Consider the following 24,286-nt stretch of genomic DNA (forward strand, 5'->3'; position numbering starts at 1 on the left):
TATAATATTCAATGCTTTTAAAGAAAAAAAATAAATACATTTGACCTTTGACATTGCAGTTGCCTAGGACTTGTAAACAATATGGCGACCACCATATGATCTCATTCTTGCAGATCATAGATTTCTGTGGTGTCACATAAAAAAAAAAAACGCAGGTGAGTATTATGACACCTCAAATTTATGACTAATCAATTGCTAATTTAATTTACCAACTGTATTAATTATGGTTCCTGTGTTCTATTTACAATGAAGTTCAGAACATCTTTTTCATTTTATTGTGTTATTCTATTTTTTTACACTACTCACTAGTAGTAGTATCCTGATTAAACTGCCGACTTTCATTAACACTAAGGGACCTGGACCATGCAGGGTTCCGCTAAACTATTCCTTGCTCTAAACATAACATCTTAACCATACCTATCCCTAAATCATAAACTCCTTATCATAAGTTAACCCTCTTTCTGCCAAAGGGACGTTTATGGCTTCTACACACAAATCTTGTTGATTGTGTTGAACGTAAAAGGTCCATTGTAAGGTCACAATACCCAGGGGCACTAACAACATTTAAAGACGGCTCCAAAAGGATGAATTTGGCAGGAATGAAGCAAACTGAATAAAATGCATTATAAGTATACTTAAAACGGTTGTCAAAAAATATACAGGATTATAAGCTTGTTAGTAATAAAATAAAAAATTATTTAACGTGTTTACTAATTATCTAGTTCTTCATTTTCTTGAAAAATGTTGCATACTTTCAAAAAATTTGTTAAACTATTTTTCATAAATCTTTCAATCAATTAAATTATCTCATATATAGTAATCACATTCCGAATAATTAGACAAATAAAAATCACCTATACTGCTCGACGTAGCAGTTGTTATATTATTTTCACTTTTTTAAAGACAACAAAGATAAAAAAAATACTTTATTTTATGGTTAAAAGTAATATTTTTAAATGATGCTGTATAAAAAAAAACATCGTTTATAATAATCTTTGAGAGCAGTAACCCTCATAGTGGGTCTCATTGTGGTCTAAGCATGATGCGGGATTGCTGATTTTTCGTAAGCGTGAAACGTGAAAGTCAAATTATTGTGTCGTGAAAATGGGAAATGAGGTCTTGCGGGACCCGGGAAATGACAAAAAAATGAGAATTGCTTACGCACATAGTGTAAGCAGGATACGGGAATCTAACAAAACAATAAGCGGGATCCAGGATTGGAACCCCCCAATGAGACCCCCTTCATAAAATTACATTTACAACGCTTCCCATAATTACGGCTACATTGAAGCGAGAAAAATTAGGGACGGCGGGAAAGCGATGTTTTACAGAGAGGCACAAGTTTTGCAACGTCACAGACAAGGATTGTCAAGATGCTTTTGGTGCGACAAAGCAAGAAAAAAACTCAGCAGCAAGAGGGTTAACCAGGGACTTTCTATTCTACATGTATATAGAAAGTCCCTGTCTAAACCTGACATTAAAGAATATATTATAGTGTCCACCAAGGATATGCATTTATAGTTAATCCTTGGCCTTTGGTCCACTACAGCAGAAGTCTCTGACTAAAGTAAATGGAGCTAAACAGGTCATATTCGTCCTGGGTACAGTAACATTATTGTTACATTTGTCATTAAATGGCTCCTTATCAATCCTACCCATTACTATTAGTGTCCAACATAACATTTTTTTCTATAAAAGTATCATAAGCTTTTGTAATTTATAATTTTCTATAAATTCCTGGTAAGCTGTTCAATCATTTTTGTCAGATTACTTTTGTTACAACCACCATAATGATGAAGAAAATGAAGATGCTAGTGAAGGTACATGTAGTGTGGATTCAGAGTCATCAACATGTCAAAAGACAATGAAAACAAAAGCTTCATTTTTAATCTGGGTATTTTAGGATTAAAATTGTGGATGGACTTGGATACCCTTAAACAAATATTCAGTATGGGTACTTTTCCTAATTAATATAAAATGTATGTAAAAAAGATATATCTTATAGTACACAATACAGAAGCCATTTAAAACTTCTTGTTCCACTGAATGAGAGACTAAGATATGAAAAATCATTGGCAATTTCTAGTTCAATGTTGTTACATTTTAACTGTAGACATACTAATGTGCACATGATGTTGTTATTTTTGTTTTCATATATTCATATGTACTAGATGAACAAATATATAACACAAAAATACAGTTGTTTTAATCTGTCAACATTTTTGTTATCTGCTAAAACAATCTCGCACCATGTTGGATCTCGTTTAATTTTCAAAGTGTAAACATTCTGATCTCTATCTATTAAATATAAGTTGAATTCAATTTATTGTCTTACTATAACAACACAATTTGTATAGATTAATTGTGAAGTGTTTTAAATGTTGTTTGTGTCACTTCATCACTAATTTAATTACACATAATTTTTGTTGTGATGTTTCAACATGATTGGAATATTTTGAAGGCTTAATTTGGAAGTATGAATATGAGTTATTTGACACTTAATCAAGCATCAAAAATCAGTTTGGTGATGAACATGCACATATTATAATTTTTAGAGTAATAAGATTTCAAAATGGCACTGTTGATGCCACTTGGACTAAACTATCCAAATGGATTAATTAATAGTAAGTCATTTTGTTTATAATTATTTAAAGAACCAGTGTATATTGACTCATATATAACTACCAAAATCACCTCAAGCTTTTGAAAACGATTTTTATATTATGACTCATAATTACTTAAGCAGTTTTATTCCTCATGACCAAACATTTTTAAAGTTGTTGAGTAAACATGTTTCAAAACATTACAGTTACTATTTTGATTCTTTTTTACTGAATGAAATGAGGACCAGGTATTTGTAATGATATGAATGATAAAAGTTAGCTATTCAACAACTGTCATATTGTTACATTGTTTGTCTATTTAAACTGAGAAAATATATATTTGCAGTGTGTTCTCATTTCGCCTGAACTGGAAATTCCAGGTAAAAATGGTATAAAATATACTAAGGCCAGATGGGAATTGAATTAAGGCGAAATGTGAATTTAGATGAAAATATTAAATAAACAAATTAAACCTCTGTGTTTTTATTGGAATTTAAACAACTAGATAAAAATATTAAATAAACAAATTAAACCTCTGTGTTTTTATTGCAATTTAAACAACATGCAATTAGGAAATTGTTTCTCTTGAATTATTATTTTTAATTAAAGTGACCATTTTTATGATTTTAAAAGTTGTGAAATCAGGAAAAATCTAAAATAAAACATTTTTAAGTAGGAAAGTTGCTTCTCTTGAAATATTGTTTTTTTCATATTTAATAAAAGTTGAAACTTTTTTTTTATTTTATGCAGTTAGAAAATCGAAATAATCTAGTTATCCTCAGAATTATCCTTTTACATTATGCAACACACAAAAAAGTTTAAAAGAACAAAAAAACATGTTTTCCAACAGACTTTTATAACAGAAACTCTAATAATAATAAGATTGAATTAAAAAAAACTGTGTTTATTGTATATTAAATTTGTAAGGATTCCGTTGAACCTGGCCTACTTTTGATGTTAATCGCAGCCTCATCAAAAATGAGAAAAAAATAAAGATATTCCTCTCTATACTAACTTTGATTGTCCAAGTTTAACCACAGAGGGAATGTAATGGTTCCTTGCAGAAAAACTAAGTCCATTTATAAGTAAAATACTATCATTATATTAATATTTATTTATATTTATGTAAACAAATCTTTTGCCTTAGGTATTAGTGCTTTTCTCTCAAGAGATTCTTTATTACATGTACATTATTAGTTTGCTAATTTAAAAAAAACATTGTAAAAACAATGAGCCACTGTAAAGTCTTAAAAGAATTATTCAAAAAGAGAGATATTGGAAAGACACACACACAAAAAAAACTGTGCTTTACATTTCCACCAATTGGCATTTCATTTGCGCCAATAAAATCTTTCATTTGCGCCACAAACAATATTTCATTTGCGCCAAAATAAAACCTTTCAATTGCGCCAAAAATCGACATTAAACCACACAAGAAATGTTAAAACCTTAATGAAACACAGTTCTGTTATAAATAAACGTGATCATAACACCTAATGTAAATAGTGAAAGAAAACAGTTTACACTGGAGTTATTCTATGAATTATACACTATTGTAAAGTTATACGTCTACCCTGACACCAAACTTGTGAGCAACGGCCCTGATGTATTCATGTCTGGAAAATTCCTCCTCTTCAGTGCATACCGTATTAATAAAAAGCATAGTCCGTTTTTCATGAACTGTAGTCCATTTCATGCAGTTGTTATACTGGCTTTGAAAGGTTTTATTTATTTGGGGTATCAATAAAGGGGGGGAGCAAGGGGTTTAACTGTTATGCTGTTATGGGGCAATTTAATTCTTTGTTATCTGTTATTTTGAAAATATATTTGCTGTTAGCTGTTATTGTCTTATTCTTTGTTAGCTGTTATTGGGCTTTTAGTTTTTTTGTTATCTGTTATTGTGATAATGTATTTGCTGTTAACTGTTATTGAAAACTGGAATGTTAGCATTTTTTTTTGACAGTCAATAGTCGGTATAAATTGAAGATCATTGGCCATTGGGGTCTACCACTACTAATATGTTTGTCCCGTATTCAGAGAAGGATTCCATTAACATATACCCATCACAGAAGTGAGGTCCAGGACAATTCAAGTATATCTTATGATTATCCTTTGTAATAAATTCCATTTTTTTTATGAATGTGTATTTAGAATTATCTTAATTTTTTGTATGAGAATAATGTTCCTTGTTTTCCGTACGAACATATTAAATTAAAACAATTCTTAATATGACAAAAAGGAAAACATATGGCCAGGAATATCTGACAAGGATCTCAATTAAGGACTAGGTCCTAACAACCACTTAACCTTTTATATAATATGGTACATAGACTCAGCTCTGTGATTCTTTTCAAAGCAGAACCAAATGCATTGTACAATGAAAGTTCCAACCATGTATTTGGGTCCGAAGCTGCACATAACTCATTACAAACAAAGATTTATTTCGTTTCAAGCCATTGTTTCCCTACTAAACTATGTATTCTACTTACTAGTACACTTGGTACAATCAAAAACCTCAGATGATAAAAAATTGTTCAAATTAGGCCTTTGAAAATAGTGGAATAAATTGCTTTTAGAGTGTCAAAATTCGTTCGAAGTACTTGATAAATTGCATGCTTATAATTGGTGCTTTTGATTTTTCTACCCTATATACCACTTTGCCTCAAAGTTTTATTAAGAAAAATTCACACACCTCATTAAATGGTCATTTAGAAAAAGTCAGAATATTCAAACTCTTTTAGGTCACTTTTTTTATTAGCAACAAAGGGAGCTTCAGTCAATATATATAAACAATACACCAACGTTTCATGAGAACTGCTGAAAACATTTTTGTGTTAATGTCTGAAAACTGGAAAATCACCCCTTTTTAATTAATAAAACCCGTTAACTCGGAAACGTAAAATCTAAAATTTATAAAAATTGAAAGTTACCTCATGTTTATAGATATAAACAATTCACCAAAATGCCTTGCTTTGTGAAAGCATTTTTGAGATATTATCAGAAAACTGAAAAAAAACACCAATTTTATTGAATAAAAACCCATTACCCAGAAACTTAAAATCTAAAATTTATAAAAAAAAAAAAAAAAAAAAAAAAAAACGGGAGCTCACGTCAATAGATATAACCAATTTCCCAAAGTTTAATGCAAATGGTTAAAGAGTTTTTGAGTTAATGTCCGACATGTTGACAACAGACGGACAACAGTATACCATAATACGTTCCGTAAACGAGCGTATAAAAAATATTATAATATATTGAGTAGTAATTTAAACACATTCTAGATACATAAATTAATACTAAAAACATAGTCATAAAAAATGGAATGCATTACAAAGGATTATATCCGTAATAAGAAATACTGATTTGTCAAAGACCGAATTATTTTAATATTTCATTTACTGTTATCTGTTTTTGTCCATTTTAATTCCTTGTTATCTGTTATGAGCCAAATCAATTTGCTGTTTTGCTGTTATTGGGACCCCCCTTGCCCCCCGCAATAAACTTCGGGTTTCTAAAAAAGTGTGGTCATGAAATATTACACGCTTAATTATCCTGTTTTATGTCTAAATTGAAAATGTCCATCTTGACACCTCGAACATGTGACACTATATATAATTATAAACCTTAGTGATTCTGTGTCTCAGCTTCAGAAATGAGTGTGACATTGAACTCATCCCATTAATCAGAGAAGTACTGTAGAGACGATCAGAGACAAACCTTTTAGACCAATGAATATTTAACGCTTTCGTTATTGCTTACCTAAATTACATGTAAAATGGCGCAAATGAAGTTTTTATTTTTTGGCGCAAATGAAATCTCGGGGGGGCCACTTCCTATGTAATGACTGGTAGGGATGAGCCGCTGGAATAGGTCACTATTTTATGCTTCATGATATATGAAAAGGGTGAGAAATTCAGATTAAATATATCAATAGGTTGATATTATCACTTGCTGGATTATATCATAAGTATCTGAAACTAATCAAATGTTCGTATTTATTTTCGATGCGGTTAAACCACAGTCGTAAATGCATCAGCTATTTGTCAAACCAATTAAACTCTATTTATTCAATGTGGTATTTCCACTGAGGTTAGTTATAGATGCAATAAATCCAATCATTTTGACATTTCCACCTAATTAACATTGAAAGGTTTGTATACATGAAACATTTAAAGAAATTCCATAGCATAGTGTCAGCGTCCTTCAAGAGGGAACGGCAAATCAGTTTTTAATTAATGTTAAACTCAGTAAAAGTGATACTATCTGAAGTATTACTACATTTATCTGACAAAACATATGTTATTGTCTTTTGAAATTGAAATTTCTTCATAATTAAAGATATAAAAGGGGCAAATAGCACTGGCAAATAGAGGAGTGAAGAATTTATTGGAAAAGCAAGGTGTGATTATTGCGACTGCGTTGCTTCTAAACAAGAACGTAAAATGAGCGGGACCGCAAAAATTTTTGTAAATACCCACAAAACACAAAAACGTTCAGGAAATGTTCCAGGAACGTTTCTGTTTCGTTGTGAGAACGTTGTGATTTAACATTGTAGGAACGTAAAAGTGTGGACTACCAGTTACGTTGTAAGAACGTTATGATATAACGTTATGAAAAACCAACCTGGAACCTAAATAGAACCTTGTGTAACCAAACTGGAACCTTGATAGAACCTTGTATAACCAATCTGGAACCTTCATAGAACCTTGTGTAACCAATCAGAAACCTTTATAGAACCTTGTGTAACCAATCTGGAACCTAAATATAATCATTTGCTACCAATCTGGAACCCAAATTTAGCCTAGTCCAAGACAACATTTGTATGTTGGCACAACAATAGCCCAACTTCTACATTCATTGGCTCAACGTTGTTTTCATCTACATCTTCCTGAACATGCATGAACATTTTGCCACTGGACGTTTTAGCAAACAACAATCAATTAATTTTTCTCTTCAGGAATAGTACCCATAATTGAATGAATTAAATCAACACATCCATGTTACCTATTTTTCTTAAATAATGAATACAAAGATATGAATACAAATACATAATTTATTTTAGCTAGACAAAGAGCAAATTCTTAAAAGTTTTTATTTTATGTTTCTACACGTTACAACATCAGATCTAGAATGAAAATTATAAAGTATATTCATGATGTTTCATTTCTGTAAATGTAGTTCACTTTTGACATCAGGTTCATACAGTTATTTCCAAGTTCTATAATTTCACTTCATCATGTTCATACAATTACTTCCTAGTTCTGTAATTCACTTCATCAGATTCATACAATTATTTCCTTGTTCTGTAATTCACTTCATCAGGTTCATACAGTTATTTCCTAGTTCTATAATTTCACTTCATCAGGTTCATACAGTTATTATCTAGTTCTGTAAATCACTTCATCAGGTTCATTCAGTTATTTCCTAGTTGTATAATTTCACTTCATAAGCTTCATACAATTACTTCCTAGTTCTGTAATTTCACTTCATCAGATTCATACAATTATTTCCTTGTTCTGTAATTTCACTTCATCAGGTTCATACAGTTATTTCCTAGTTCTGTAATTTCACTTCATTAGGTTCGTACAGTTATTTCCTAGTTCTGTAATTTCACTTCATTCGGTAATTCATACAATTATTTCCTAGTTTTGTAAGTCACTTCATCATGTTCATACACTTACTTCCTGAATATGTCTTTTGTTTAATTCTTATCCAGTGTAGCAAATCTTCCTTAAAAATTATTTTACTGTCCCTGTAATAAAGAAATGAACAAATGAGTGCTCAATGTATACTTCTTGTGAATATAATAAATCCTAAAAGACTCTTGTTTAAAACTAGACTATACAAGGCGATGCAATAGGGATAAGGCACTCATACCATATCTTCCAACATCTATTTAGATTGTTAGACTTTACTGTGCTATCTAAGTTTAGCCGGAAAATTGAGGGTAGATATGGGTACAGGAAACAGATCCATGTAAAAAATGTTCTAACTAAATGATTAATTCTAGTGAAAAAAATACAAAGTCAAATCTAAATACAACAGCATTATCGGTATTATAATATTTAACATTTTAATTATGCATATATATTTCCAAATTTCGAATCCGATGTGGCATTAAGGATTGCTATTATGTTACTAACTTAAAGTAATTTATTGTGCATTTTGTCCAATTCTTTTAAATTTGTATGACCTAAAAATAATTAAATAACATTCTGAAATAGTATGTAACAAGGAAAATTCAAAAATACACGTTTCCATTGATAAGGGTTATAAATGCAATGTTCACATTTAACAAAGATTTCATAAATAAATTAAGTTTTATTTGTGGTAAAAAAACGTATTATTTGTCATTCATAATCATATACGTATATCAGAATGTTTAAAGTAACAATCAACTTACATGTTTCTTTCTCTTTAGATGATGCGATTTTCTCTTTTGTTTTCTTTGTTATCACTGCTTTCTTACAAATACACGACAGGAAATAGTCTCAAAAGTGACTATCCCATTACACTTAGATTTCCTATAACCTTAATTACCATAGCAACTATAAATTTGTCTAACATCTGGTCATCATCATTCTATAGGTCAACCTTATCAGATTATGCTTGATTAACATAATGGCTGTATCAAATATCATTATGTATATAATTGCTAATTATGTTTATAGAGAACACAAATTAAAGTTGAATGAAAAAAGTTATAATAAATGATGAGAATAATGAATTTTTAATTAATCGAGCAATCTATATGTTTAAGGAATAAAAAGTTATTTTGTTCTTAATACAGTGTCGGTTTTTTAGTTTTAAAAACTATCAGAATTCAATTTCTGGAACAAAATAAAGGTTTGATTAACATGCAAGACGGCAAGCATCTTACTTGCATTTTTGCTACTAATTTGATATTTTTTTAAAAGATTATTTTTTCAAAAAAAAAAGAGGAACATTATTCGAACGTTTTAAGAATGTTAGTAAAGTAACGTTAAAAAGTAACTAATATTAAACGTTTCTACAACGTATTATTTGTAACATAACCAAACTGAAACTTCCACACAACGTTAAAACAAAACGTTCCTAGAACGTTGCATTGTAACGTTTCATGTTAACGTTCTCACAACGTTCGTGTAACGTTAAGGTCCGAAATAACCTTACAGGAACCAATCCACAACGTTCTTTGAACGTTATGTGTTTAGTGGGTACTAATGTACAAGAAGATGAAAAATATCCAAATATATCTATAGGTCTGTTTTTTTGTTCATTAATATATGACAAGGTATATATTTTTGATAAACAAAATATATGAAAAGGGTGGGGTACTTGATGTCTCAGCTGCTCACCCCTACCAAAAAAAGTTTGAAGTGGCCCCCCCGAGAATGAAATATAACCTTGTGGCGCAAATGAAAGATTGTAATTTTCAAAAATTGGCGCAAATGCAATGCGCCAAAAAAACCCATCTTTTAAAAAGTATTTCAAGACTGATTTTGACATTAAAATAACACATATCAAACATAATTGCAATACAAACAAAGAATAAGTTAATTCCATTGTTTACACAAGTTCCCATTTCGCCTTAGTTAATTCTTTTAACCTGAAAATTTGTACTAAGGCAAACTGAGATTAATTTTATATAATAATTTTGACAGCTAAGGCGAAATGAGAATAAGCAATATTTGTTTGACATAGATCTTGCCATTTATTAATATATTTTGAAGTCCATTATACATTGTTCAAGACTTATCGAAAATACAAGAGGACAGAAGAGTTTCGTTTTATCGATTCAAATTTATTGTCCCACTATTCAAAAAAAAAATTATAATGTTTACAAATTAGTTCAGGGAATTAGGGATGACAAATGTACTAAACTTTAAGGCAACACTACAGACACTGAAAAGTATGAGTTATCTTTATAAGACCTTTTTGGGCACAAAGTATGAAGAAAACTGGTTCATCAGATATTCTCGTTGATACAAGTATTATTAGTTGAATAGACAAAGTTGTATTATGATTATTAAGTAAGAAACTAAACTTGACATAGAAATATCGAATTGTCTCTCTAAATACACCGAAAATCTTCCCAATCGTGTCTTTGTATAGGCATCATCATGTATTATATTTATGAAATGAAATTTATGATGAACGCTTCCAAGTTCCGTTACAAGACACAGCCCTAAGGAACCAAAAATCGTTTTTAAACAGTAGATGAATTCAACTTTTTGTAGATAAACAAATAAAATAAGGTACTGATCTGTTGTTTAATATTGAAATGTTCACAAGAGAGGGATCATCAATGATATTCTCAATATTTATACAAAAAACATTTTAACCCGATCATTGTGGCATATGCATTCATTCCCAAAATTAAAAAAAAAGATACACAAAGGAGCAATACCAAATTCTATGTTCAATCAAGTCGTGATGGAGTCCTCTAAATTTTCGAAGAGGACACTCTCAGTGTCGTAAGAAACCCTTGATCCTCCAGCATCATACGTAAATCCCTGACAGGAAACACAAACCAATTATGATAAATAACATTGAAGCAACTGACAACTATATGAAGTCCAAATGTAAAATCGAGCAAATTTGTTGTTCCCACCGAATCCCAGTTTAAAATGTGAACTCACCATACAAGGCTACCGGTAGATTTAAAGCAAAAGTTGTATTCACCCACTTTCAATTTGATTTATGCAATTAACATTATTATAATTCTTCCTATTGGCGGATCCAGGGAGGGGGGGGTCCGGGGGTTATAACCCCCCTCTTTTTTGCCGATCAATGCATTTGAATGGGGACATATAGTTGGACTCCCCCTTTTGTCCTGGGTTGGGAACCCCCTTTTTTAAATGGCTGGATCCGCCCCTGCTTCCTTTGTAGATATATATTCATTTAGGATTTTCTCTTTCTACGAATAAAGAATCAAATTAGAGCAAAGAGTAACAATCGGATCACATTATAAGCCTAAGAAAGTTGACCTCTGTTAAAAATCGCGTCACCAAGACTTAGTGTCAATACAAAATACAATAATATTTCTTCTTTTGAAATCTGTTTTCAAAGGTAAGATTTATCCTTTCCTGAAGCAATTCTTTTACATCTCTATTAGCCTTACTTTTTTATGAAACACAATTGAACCAATACGTTTAAATCATAAACTTTAATTACTCTCTAAGGCAGCAACCATTTGATTTTATGGGGGGGGGGGGGGGGGGCTATGGTTTTTTTTGGAAAAAAAAGTTTGTTTCCAGTTTTTGGAGAAAAAAATAATTTGTTTTTGATTCTGAGAAAAAAAAAAATGTTTGTTTCACCCTCAGCTGCCACTATATGTAATGCTAAAATTGAAAGAAAAAAAATTGTTTTCGACTTGTCGCGAAAAAAATTTGTCCAGAAAAAAAACCATAGCCCCCCCCCCTCAGAAAATCAAATGGTTGCTGCCTAAGAGGTTATAATTAGGAAGTGTTATGCGGAGAAAAGTTGTGCTCTAAATTTTAAATATATTGCCTCCGATATTTTTCTACAGTTGTTCGTATACTAGCAGTCTCACAATGGATGTGTACTTTCGCGACAGTTCTCCACTTATAAAGATATTTTTCGCTCGTATTCACTGTAATATATTATTGATTATGTCAAAGTTATATGATTCGCTACGGTGGAGTTGACAAGTACGTCGAAAAAAAAACGTCACTCAGTCATTTTGAAATTCAGATAAATACAGTAAGTTACACATGTGTAGGCTAAGAATGACGCCTTCAAAGTATTGAGCTAGGACGTATTGACTTCTTTATCACAATTCCACCCAACAGAAAACTATACTCTATTACACTCTAAAAAAAAACGGGCGTATTTATTTTTTGTGGGGGGGGGGGGGGTGAGGGGGATTGCATGTGAATCCCATATCTGACCGGAAGGTCTGTTCCGCCGAACTGATATACTGAATATTTTTTTCAAAGCTCGACTGCAACCGGCCTGCTGGGTGTGGCCTATTGTTGGGTGAAACATTTCAATACATTTTCCTCTGAAATATCTGGAATGACCCCTCATCCCAATGCTCACTGTTCCATCAATTTAGTTGGTAGTTAAAAGACGTATTCAATGTTCATTTACGCCCTCATAAAACTGCAATATTAAAGCAAAGTTATATTTATAAGGAGTTTGGGAAAAGTATCATCGATTTTCATGCAATCTAAAGACCTCAAAGCAACGTACATGTGTGGTTGCTCTCTTATGCTTTACATTGATTGTTGCTTCCTTCTATGTGTTTAGTATGTAGTAATGAGGTAACCATGAACCTGATGTTTTTTACTAGTAAATGTAGCAAAACAACACGAAGTTATCTAACCAAGGCAACAGTTACATTTGACCATTAGTAGTAAGACGGCGATCTTCTTCAGATAACATGAGAATTGCATATATGCCCACAACGGAGCGTGCTGAAGTGATTTACGAAGTAGTAGCCAACATGAGGATTCCCAATTAAGGCAAAACGAGGATTTTATCCTTTATAGCAAGGCAACACGATGTTATCTTATAAAGACAACATGAGTATTTTATATTAGATAGACAATATGATGATCTCGGACACAACATGCTGATTTTTAAACTAGAGTTAGGCCCACAAGAGAATCTCTAATGATGACAATGCGCATTTTATATCTAGTGGTAGGCACACAAGACAATCCCCAATGAAAGCAACGTGATAAGTTTATAATTTGAAGTACTAGTAAGGCAATACATTACACGGATATCTAATAAAGGCAACATGCTGATGATTTTATTATTGGAAGAAAGACAACTCGAGAATATCATATAAGGGTAATGCTTCCCTTCATTCTTCTATTGTTATTTTATTGGATTGTTTTTATGTTTACATTAAATATAAGATTATTTACTACCGATTACCCGTACTGTATATATAGCAACTGGATTATGCACATATTTAATCGCCAATAATATAAATCACGGGATTTCATGTATATAAGTAACAGTGCACTTTATAAGTGACACATAAGATTTAGACTAATCCATGTATTGGCAAATTTTATTGATCAAATCTACAGTGTCCGAAACTGAGGTAAGACGAACACATTCTTATGTTGTACTGTTATTATAGTGTTATACCACTGTCCCATGTTTAGGGGGAGGGGGTCCCGATAACATGTTTAACCCCGCCACATTATTTATGTATGTGCCTGTCCCAAGTCAGGAGCCTGTAATTCAGTGGTTGTCGTTTGTTTATGTGTTACATATTTGTTTTTCGTTCATTTTTATTTATATAAATAAGGCCGTTAGTTTTCTCGTTTGAATTGTTTTACATTGTCTTATCGGTGTCTTTTATAGCCGACTATGCGGTATGGTCCTTGCTCATTGTTGAAGACCGTACGGTGACCTATAGTTGTTAATGTCTGTGTCATTTTGGTCTCTTGTGGACAGTTGTCTCATTGGCAATCACACCACATCTTTTTTTTTTATACAACTTGGCTCCGCGATCTTTCGGATTTTGAAAAAAAAATAACTGCATTCTATAAGGGCATTTGGGAAACAATTTTAAAAGTGCAAATTAGAATTATACACATTTTTTTACGTGAAATTTGTTAAATTAGTCAAAATATATGGTTGTTAATCAATGTATAGCACTTTGGTATATAAAAACAGTATCTCTTTAAATAAAGATTTCGAAACTAATTTTCTTTAAATTTATCAGCGCTATTTTAAAGGTTTTTTTTCTGTAAAATTAAACTTAAAAGTAAATGCAACCAATGTTGTGAGATCAGAAAATATATGGCTTGACCCCTGAACCCTGTATCCGTCTCTAATGTTCTCAATCAAGTAGTGATCAACATTAGCACCACTTCTTGTAGGAAACTGAGCTGACAAAGCATATGTGTTTGTGTTTCTTTTTAAATCTCTAAATAAAGATATGTATAATTATATTAGTCATAGTAAAACAAGGTATTATACAGCTGTTGCAAGGGTTCCTGTATGGAACCGTGATGGCTTTACCGTACTTAACCAGTAACGTTTTTGAAAGCAGACCAGCATGTTTTTTTAGAACCACCCACTATAGCGAAGACGTTCAATGAACAAAAATTCTAAGCTCAACACAAATATATTGAATCTGAATACTAAAATATTCCAGTCGAAAAACAGTGACCTGTTACCTGTAAATTTGAAATCTGATTTGATAATTAAGAACTGCTCTTTTTAGATAATTTAGTTTTCCACTATTACGACAAAGTTCCGCTAAATAATTTTTTATTACACTGAAACCCAGATAAATCCGAATAAAATATAAATAATCTCCTTACATTTTTAATGATTGAAATGCTATTACATTTATGTCAATGTGATATAATATGACAGTTCTCTGTAGCATCGTGATAAGCATAATTATATTACAACACTGCTCTAATGAAGAAAAAAGACTTGTAACGCTAATTTTAGATTAGGTATGAATATAAATCAATACATCTGTAGTTCTTCATAAGAACATCCATTTTATTTAAATATGGAATGGTTGCTTTGTTTTGTTATTAGTTATTAGCATGGACCACACCAATAGATCTAGAGGTAAATCGTCGTTTCACACATATTGTAGGTTCGCTACGTTACACATATATAAAAAAAAAACTGGTTACAATCTTAATTAAATTCATCCTGAATGGCCGTTAAAGTGGCATCTCGACTAAACATGGAACCTTTCGTGTGAATAAATAGAAGATTGTATGAATAATGTATGTGGAATGGTGCCAGTTTTTATTAGATCTTTAACGAATTTCCTTATCAGATACCTACAGTTACTTACATTTATTACTTTGTAGAAAAATCAATATATCTGAACGGAAATAATTTTTATGTCGATCCTTGGAGGAAAATAGTTAAACATGGTTAATGGTATTGAGCATGCATTATTCACACTACGTCACTATGGTAACATGTAAATATTCCGTAAATTTAATGTCATAAAAATTGGAACTTAGTACAAAGTTGATTAAACCTATCCCTTTTCTTAGCTACAGTTTCAGTGATTGCTTCTGTATTAATTAAGAGTATTGTTGGAATGGTTGCACTTAGGAAATTTCAATAAGAGCAAAATGATGGATTATCGGTCCACAAAAAGTTACAATTTTGATTTGAACCAATTTTATTTTGCAGAAACTTTATTAAACAACAAAGCACAGATGAGTAGATCAGTCGTAGAACGTCCTCCTGCTTACAGAGGTCCGTCAAAAATACCAAAATTTGCCCATGCTCGACAACCATTGCCGGGCATCGAGATGGAAAATGTGAATAATAGTGCCAAAAGGCCGTCAAAACTCATGCAACTTAAGACGGATTATCACGATAGAATTATGCGAGAGAAAGAAGAGAAAATGGTCAGATTGTACGAAGACAATCAGAAAAGAACTTTAGAACGGGTGAATTCGAAAGGAGTGGTAAGAGATTTCTTCCGTGAACGCCACGAAATTGAAAGAGGAAACGGCATCGCAACTCAAATTCCAACTATTAATCAACATTTCAAACAAAAACGAAGTGAACAGAAATACGGGGAAACAGATTTCTTTGAAAAAAGAAAAGTATCTAATGAAGTAAAACGAGGTGGATACGGCTATCGTAATGCCATGGGCCGGGATAAAGCTAATCCTCTAGCACCAATCGACCGAAACAATGCATCACCGCCGATTACCAGGAAACCTCAAATACATGGCAGACCTTGGACAAAAGAGGACAAAAAACCCAAAGCCAACGACGAATCTGTCCCAAAAAGTGCTCCAGCTCCCTATGGGATTTACTCTGGGGTCGAATTGTACGGTCCCATTACTCAGTCACCCAGTGACGATACACCGCCACCCAATTTATCACAACTGAAAAAGTTACAGAAACAGAAGATAAAAACAAACAGATCAAATATGTCACCTTCAACACAAAGATCTAAAATGACTGACTTCCAGAAATGGCAAGTGGAACAAGATGAATCGAGAAACGAAAGACTGAAAAAAAACAGTCGTATGCAAAACGATAGCGATGAAGAAAACATCCATGAAGGCGATGATGATGAAATTTTGTCCAAGCAACAAGAACTAATGGAAAAGATTCAGAGACAGAAAGATGAATTAGAGAGAATGAGAAGAGAAAGAGAGCAAGAAGAAGAAATGGTGAGTAGAAAAATTGCTAAGTAGAAATCGTGGCTTCAAATCAAGACTAGATCTAAAATTGAAGATACTGCATAAAGATTCGTTAAGCTTATTTCATAGAAAATATGTAACCTTAAGAACTTTCAAAATTTCAAAACGTTTTCAAAATTGCAAACGCATATGTAATGTTGGTAACTCTGTTTGAAAGTGTAGGAAACAGATTACCATAGCATTGTAAAAGTTTGCTTTGTTCATATTTTAGTTTTCATAATATTAGAAGATGTAATATTTGCAGTATTCCGTGCATTTATTACAACAAAAGGCATTTTAGAATCAAGGAAAACATTAAAAACTGACCACTAATTTATTAATCTTCTTTTAAACTTGTTATTTAGGAGAAAAAAGAAATGGAAAAAAGAAAACGCAAAGAAGAGGAAAGAAGAAAGAAAGCAAAGGAAGATGCCGAACGCAAGAGAAAGGAAGACGAAGAACAAAGAAGACGTGAAGAAGATGAAATAACGACACAAGCGCGTAAAAGACGTGAGGAGGAAGCACAAAGAAGACTTGAAGCAGAATCAAGAATGATGACTAATAGAACAAACCGGACACATAAAAGCGATGTTAGCTATCGTGATACATACAGAGACAATATGGATGACGACTTTGTTCGGTCTGACAGTAGACATAGAGTGGCACCTACTCCCCCAAAACATCCAAAGCCAGTTAAAGTGAAACGGCCTTCAGGAAATCCCAAAAGTACTCAGCCTCACTATGAACGAGAATCCACCCCTCCTAAAGACTTTAAAGTTGACATCAGTATGTATGCTGATGCTGCTAACGTTGACGGTGCATATGAAAGTTCTAGAGTCAAGCTTGTTCCATGTTCTAAATGTGGACGAAAGTTTGCTGCTGACAGAGTTGAAAGACATATGAACTCTTGTGACAATTTAACTAAGAAAAGAAAGATTCTTGATCCAACAAAATTACGAACAGCTGGAACAGATATGGAAAAATATGTCAAGAATCCTAAATTGAGATCAAAGACACCACCTGTAAGTATATGCCAACATGTATTGTTATTTCTGAAAGGGGTCAACTTTATTGTCTTAGAATTCCCCTGCATGATCTGCATCATATAAACTGCTTTTTTTGGTAAGATACGAGCATTTTTTTTAAGCATATATTTTCCATCTAAATTAAGAAAAAGTATAGGAAAAAGTTAATGTACTCAGTTAACTTTTGAAATGAGCTAAAAAGACCTGAATCAGTTTTGCTTGCTTCAAACAATTGAAAAAGTCTGCAATTCATTTGTGGTGATTATTTTGTGCCATGTCTCCTTTATATAAACAAGAGGTTTCCCCACACAGGCTTTTATACAAGACATTTTGAATATGTATATATTTCTTTTACTTTCATTTTCAGTATAATAGCAGGGTAGGTTGCGTGTTTGGTGTTTATTTTGTGTAATAATGACAACTGCAGATGTATTTGTTGCTTAATGTAATGTACAAAAATGTAACAGTAATCTTTTTTATTTATATACATAATGGCATGGCATATGTTTGTTACATATATGTTTTGAGAAATAAGCCCTTATACATAGACATATGTTTTGTAATGCAAGCCCCCATACATGGGTATATGTCCCTTATTTAAATAGACATGTTTTATCGAAACACATGAATTATATTGGTAAACATTTAAAACACTGACTAGTCAGGTGTTTACGTAAGGGCAATAAAAGCTGGGACAATTTCTTTAAAAAAACATTACTACTGAAATATATATTCAGTTATCCTTAGTGAACATTTTCAAAGCAAATATAACATGGTAAAGGAACAAAAATATGTGTTATAACTAGTAGCTAACATTTTTTTAATCGATTGGTCTATGTCAATAACAAATAAATAGAGTAATTTTAATCCATGTTGCGCCGTCTGATTTCTCGATGCTCGATGCGCTTATCTGTTTAAACGATCATTACTGGAAAATTAATGCTCATAATTCAAAAGTTGTTGCAATAATCGATTGCAAATAAATACGTGTCTGTGCTATTTGGTTGACGGTTATCTCGGGACCAAGAGTAATTCAGTAGTGGTATCGACCAAGTTGTTGCAAATAACAGCGAAATGTATCGAATTTGCTTTTGGTGCATATTTCTTAATGGAACAATTTGTCTTGTGGTAGCGTGCTCTATTCGAGGACTAGATTCTTCGAACCCCGTCTGTGTCACACCAAAACATTTAAAAATTGGTATTTACTTCAAGCATGTGGTATTGGCAGAGACTGGTGTGCTCAGGGTCAGAATAATGTCTGAATAGTATGATGTATCTTCCAGTGGACTGTTACCGTGTTACTGCTAGTTTGTTACAAATCCATTTCCCTGTGTCGGTCAAGTACCTATGATAAAGCAGGGTATATTCGTGGCCGTCCACCTGGTATATTTGCTAGGGTGTTAAAAGCCACTAATCGATCAATAACACGTTTTTAATGCTTACCAAATAATTAAATTTTTGTCAATATTTATGTTACGTGTCAATATAAACAAAGACTTACTGGTGTATACTATTTTATAATAAATAAATTTGGTGTATTTACTGTCTTCTCATTGGTTAAAAGAATTAGGTTTATTTTCAATGTTATCAATTTTTATGGCGACACGCCCACTCTAACGTTGTGTATTCATACGCAAACATCTGTGTACATTGTTATCCTTATTAATATATATATCTTTGAGCCTTATTTTTGATAAAAAATTATTTATAATGAATGGCAATAATTTATTTTGAATTTATTGAACCATAAAATTAATTTTTGACTCTTCACATTAAACATAATCCGCTTCGCGGATTATTCAATGTGAAGAGTCAAAAATTAATTTTATGGTTCAATAAATTCAAAATAAATAACAGCCATTCATTAAATAACACTGAGTTATCTGCGCACGTGATTTTTGTTGTGCCAAGAAAGCGACAAAGAGCATTAAACGACTATACTTATAATACATAGGGGCCTGGATCTAGTTGAGTAACAGAACTAAGCAGTTTTAATTACAAATACATAAGTAAGGGGAATCTTGCTTGACACAAAAGTTTAATTAAAATAGAATTAAGATATTCTCGAAGACCCGATTAGCCCACTTTTCTAAAATTAATAATAAAATATTGGCACCATTTGGGCATAACTATTGCAAAATGAAAACATATTTATGAAACGTTCTTAAATTTAAATTTGATTCTTTGGCAGGGTTTTAACTTTAGCTGTTCAGACATGACCGTACTGCACATGGCCTTTGTAAGAGATAATACCTTCGTTACTCCTCATGCAATAAGTTCCAGTACTGTGAAGGTATAAATATAGTAGATGATAAGAAACTGGAAAGAACATTCATATTCAAGAAGGAAACAGATAAACAACAAGGTTTTGAGAAGTGAAGGATGAAAATTTTGGCTGTCATTTTTTTTCTCTCACATATATTAATTACTGATTTGATATTTTTATTATATTAATTTATATTTCAGAAAAAGAAGAAAGACTGGAGGAAACAACACGAAAGTTTTATCGAGAATCTAAGATATGCTAAGAAGGTTTCAGAGATGGAGAAAACTGGACAAGATATGTCAAGTCTACCCCCGCCTCCGGTCACCGAGAACCCGGACTATGTGCAATGTCCCAGTTGTAAACGATCCTTTAACCCAACCACTGCCGAAAGACATATTCCACGTTGTAAGGGAGCCCCTAGAAAAAAATAATCCATTGATAAAAAAATTGGAATAATGATGAGAAAACGTGCTGGTGCCATTTGATTCAAACCACTGTATCGATTTCATGTATACGTTTGTCATTAAATGAAGATATTAAATGATTAGAGTGTATATCACAGAGTTTTGAAAAGAACAAATTAATTTGCTTCGATTTATATTATATGATTATTTTATACAAAAATCACTTTAGTTCATAAATGCAAACGTTTTTTTTTATTGTAAGCAATTTAATCAAAGAGTTTAATGAATAATAACTCATAATAATGTGTTCAAGAAATTAAAGCATTGTTAGATCAGTAGGTAGTATTAATCTTCATCTGAAGAAAGACAATAGACAAAAATGCAATACTTGGAAAGATCTGTTTACTAATACATTAAGAAGATTAATTTACTGACTTTAAGTATATTGTTTTTGTTTTTGAATTACTTGAGTTATTCTGTTATGTTTATCGAATTTGTTGCAATCGAAATGGGTTAAGTTTTTACCTAAAGCTTATACTAATGAAGCATTATTTAGTCTGTTTTGAAAGTGTGGTATAGTTAACAGGAACCCACAATAATACACCGGTTTTGTATAAAAAATCTGATAAAAGAAGTTTGAATTTACATCATTTTGGTTGCAACCGATTTGACTATATTTGTTTATATATTTTGTTTTAAGATTGAGAAGTTAATCATATAAAGTTAAATCATTTGCATCATTTATTTCTTTAGTTTAGAATTACAGTTGATAAAGTTATAAACTCCATTTACTACTTTTCTAAAACTGAAAAATGTTAAATCACCTAAACCATTGCCTTTCAGGTCTGTAATGTTTTTTTTCTTCCAAATTTTGAAACAGTTATTTACTCAGAATGTGCATTCATAATTGTGCTGGATTAAGCTTTAGAAGGTTATAATAAATGCTATATGATTTTGCCAATCTTAGCCATTACTAACATTTTTCATTTCTGTCTAGTAGTTTGTAACAGGCTTGACTTTTGAGCTAACATTAATCAACTAACACATGGTTAAGGTATACTGTTTGTTAGATATGTTATACGGTAGGTAGTCTGCTTTCATTGGTGCTTTATTCTCATGGATTATTTTAAATCATGTTTGTTTTATAGTATTATGTTGAACTTATTAATTTATATCTGAAATTTTATGCCTCGAACTTTTACTGTAAGAAATACTTTAACGAGATTTTAAAATTGTTTTATGTACTTTCTTTGTTTTAGTCATTTATTTTAAGTGAGCACACATGTCCATGATTATATATGAGTTTGGATGAGATATCTTTATTTCCATATATTCTGGAAATTCTAGACCATATTTCTCTCTTCATTTTTTTTGTCGAGCATGCAACTTTTGTTGCAGAAAGCTTGACATAGGGATAGTGATCCGGCGTCGGCTAGCTCACTTCTTTAAAGCTTAATATTTTAGAAGGTGGAAGAACTGGATGCTTTATACTTTGTATATAGATGCCTCATGTTACGAAGTTTCCGTCAGTCACATGTCTAATGTCCTTGACCTCAGTTTCATGGTTCAGTGACCACTTGAAAAAAAAGTTCAGATTTTTTGTAATGTTAAATTCTCTCTTATTATAAATAATAGTATAATTATATTTAGTATGTGCTTATCTTGCAAGGTCCTCATGCCCGTCAGACAGTTTTCACTTGACCTCGACCTCATTTCATGGATCAGTGAACAAGGTTAAGTTTTGGTGGTCAAGTGCATATCTCGGATACTATAAGCAATAGGTCTAGTATATTCGGTGTATGGAAGGACTGTAAGGTGTACATATCCTACTGGCAAGTGTCATCTGACCTTGACCTCATTTTCATGGTTCAGTGGTTAAAGTTAAGTTTTTGTGTTTTGGTCTGTTTTTCTCATACTTTATGCAATAGGTGTACTATATTTGTTGCATGGAATTATTGTAAGATGTACATGTCTAGCGGGCAGATGTCATTTGACCTTGACCTCATTTTCATGGTTCAGTGGTCAAAGTTAAGTTTTTGAGTTTTGGTTTATCTAATAATATATGCCATAGGTCAACTTTATTTGGTGTATGGAAATATTTTATTATCTATATGTCAGTTGCGTAGGTTTTATTTGACCTTGACCTCATTTTCATTGTTAAGTTTTTGTGTCTTTTTTTTCTTAAACTATAAGCAATTAGGTCAACTATATTTGTTGTATGGAAGAATTGTTAGCTCTACATGTCTGCCTTGCATTGTTTATCTGACCTTGACCTCATTTTCATGGGTTAAATTGTCTTGGTTAATGTTAAATTTTATGTGACAGTTGTAATAAAGCTTTATATTTAGGACTATCAACATAATATCAATGATTAGTAAAGAAGGCGAGACATTTCAGTGTGTGCACTCTTGTTTACCATTATTCACCATTCTTTATTTTTTATTCTATTCTTTATTTAAAGCACATTTTTCTCTTTCATAATTTTTTACTTACGATTCTATACATATACAGACTTTCATAAAAGTAAGAGTCTTGAAAGTTGCCTTGTCGAGTAAACGAGATACATTCTATGTCAAATAAAGGCAACAGTAGTACTAGTATACCAGTGTTCAAGAGTCAAATGGATTGAGAGAAAACAAATCCGGGTTACAAACTTAAACAAAGGAAAACTTATCAACTTTAAGGGCAAAACAACAATTCAACAGAAATACTAAGGTGCAACAAAACACAAACGACAATGCAACACACACAGAAACGAACTATAAGATAACAACTGCCATTTTACTAACTTGGTACAGGACATTCTAACAAAAAATGGTAAACGAAGATTTTATTTGATCAGTAACTTTATATTGAAGTTCATTGGTTTTAATCAAGCTAAGAATGTAACTTTAATTTCCTAAATTCCTAAATTCCTAAAAAAAGTTTAACAAACAACCTGGACAATTAATACCAATAGACAAAAGCAGCACGATGAAAATCTCTGCTTGAGTCAGATTTGCTCAAAATAAAAGCATAACATCCCAATCAAGGGTAAAATTTAGATCTTCACAATCTTTACAAATCAACAAATAAAGTATATGTTCCAATTGTCTAAGGAACTATTCACATATTATGAGTACATTGTCATATTAATGCCAATCCATTAAACAATCCGTATACTCGTAAATTATTTATGACGCTTGGGTATATTTATATCTAAGTGTTGTTCTATAACAGTTATCACTCGAAAAACTTATCTAAGTCGATCTATATGAAATCATTACGATTTCATTAGCTGTGCGAAAAAGCTTTAAAAATATCGCAAAAGTTTAAGCGAAAAACATTTGCTTACAACGTAGTGAAAAGTAAAAATTGGCATAACATGTTTAACCCCGCCACATTATTTATGTATTACCTGTCCCAAGTCAGGAGCCTGTAATCCAGTGGTTGTCGTTTGTGTATGTGTTACATATTTGTTTTTCGTTTATTTTTTTACATAAATAAGGCCGTTAGTTTTCTCGTTTGAATTGTTTTACATTGTCTTATCTTATCGGGGCCTTTTATAGCTTACTATGCGGTATGGGTTTTGCTCATTGTTGAAGGCCGTACGGTGACCTATAGTTGTTAATGTCTGTGTCGTATTGGTCTTTTGTGGATAGTTTTCTCATTGGCAATCATACCACATCTTCTTTTTTATATACTCTGTAAGTTCGTAGTTAAACAGAGGTAAAGTTATACTTTTTTAGCTTGATTAAAACCAATGAATTTCAACATCAATTTAATGATCAAATGGAATCCTTGTGTGCACAAATGCGTTTTTAAAAATCTGAAACACGTAATTTTGCTAAGGACT

General features: G+C 31.8%; 1 protein-coding gene across 3 annotated transcripts; it reads left to right on the forward strand.

Annotated features, from left to right (window-relative positions):
• Nucleotides 1-65: 65 nt before the first annotated feature.
• LOC143068561 (uncharacterized) lies at nt 66-21,696 on the forward strand. 3 transcript variants are annotated; one of them, XM_076242720.1, is made up of 4 exons: nt 66-155; nt 15,747-16,747; nt 17,122-17,778; nt 20,248-21,696. In XM_076242720.1, the coding sequence occupies exons 2-4, from the start codon at nt 15,773-15,775 to the stop codon at nt 20,476-20,478; spliced, it is 1,863 nt and encodes a 620-aa protein (XP_076098835.1). In that variant the 5' UTR covers nt 66-155; nt 15,747-15,772; the 3' UTR covers nt 20,479-21,696. The 3 variants fall into 3 exon arrangements, with proteins under 3 accessions (XP_076098835.1, XP_076098833.1, XP_076098834.1); XM_076242718.1 differs by lacking the exon at nt 66-155 and adding an exon at nt 2,468-2,624; XM_076242719.1 differs by lacking the exon at nt 66-155 and adding an exon at nt 15,122-15,161.
• Nucleotides 21,697-24,286: the final 2,590 nt, after the last annotated feature.

The sequence above is a fragment of the Mytilus galloprovincialis genome, chromosome 3 (assembly GCF_965363235.1).
Source record: "Mytilus galloprovincialis chromosome 3, xbMytGall1.hap1.1, whole genome shotgun sequence".
Taxonomy (NCBI): Eukaryota; Metazoa; Mollusca; class Bivalvia; order Mytilida; family Mytilidae; genus Mytilus; species Mytilus galloprovincialis.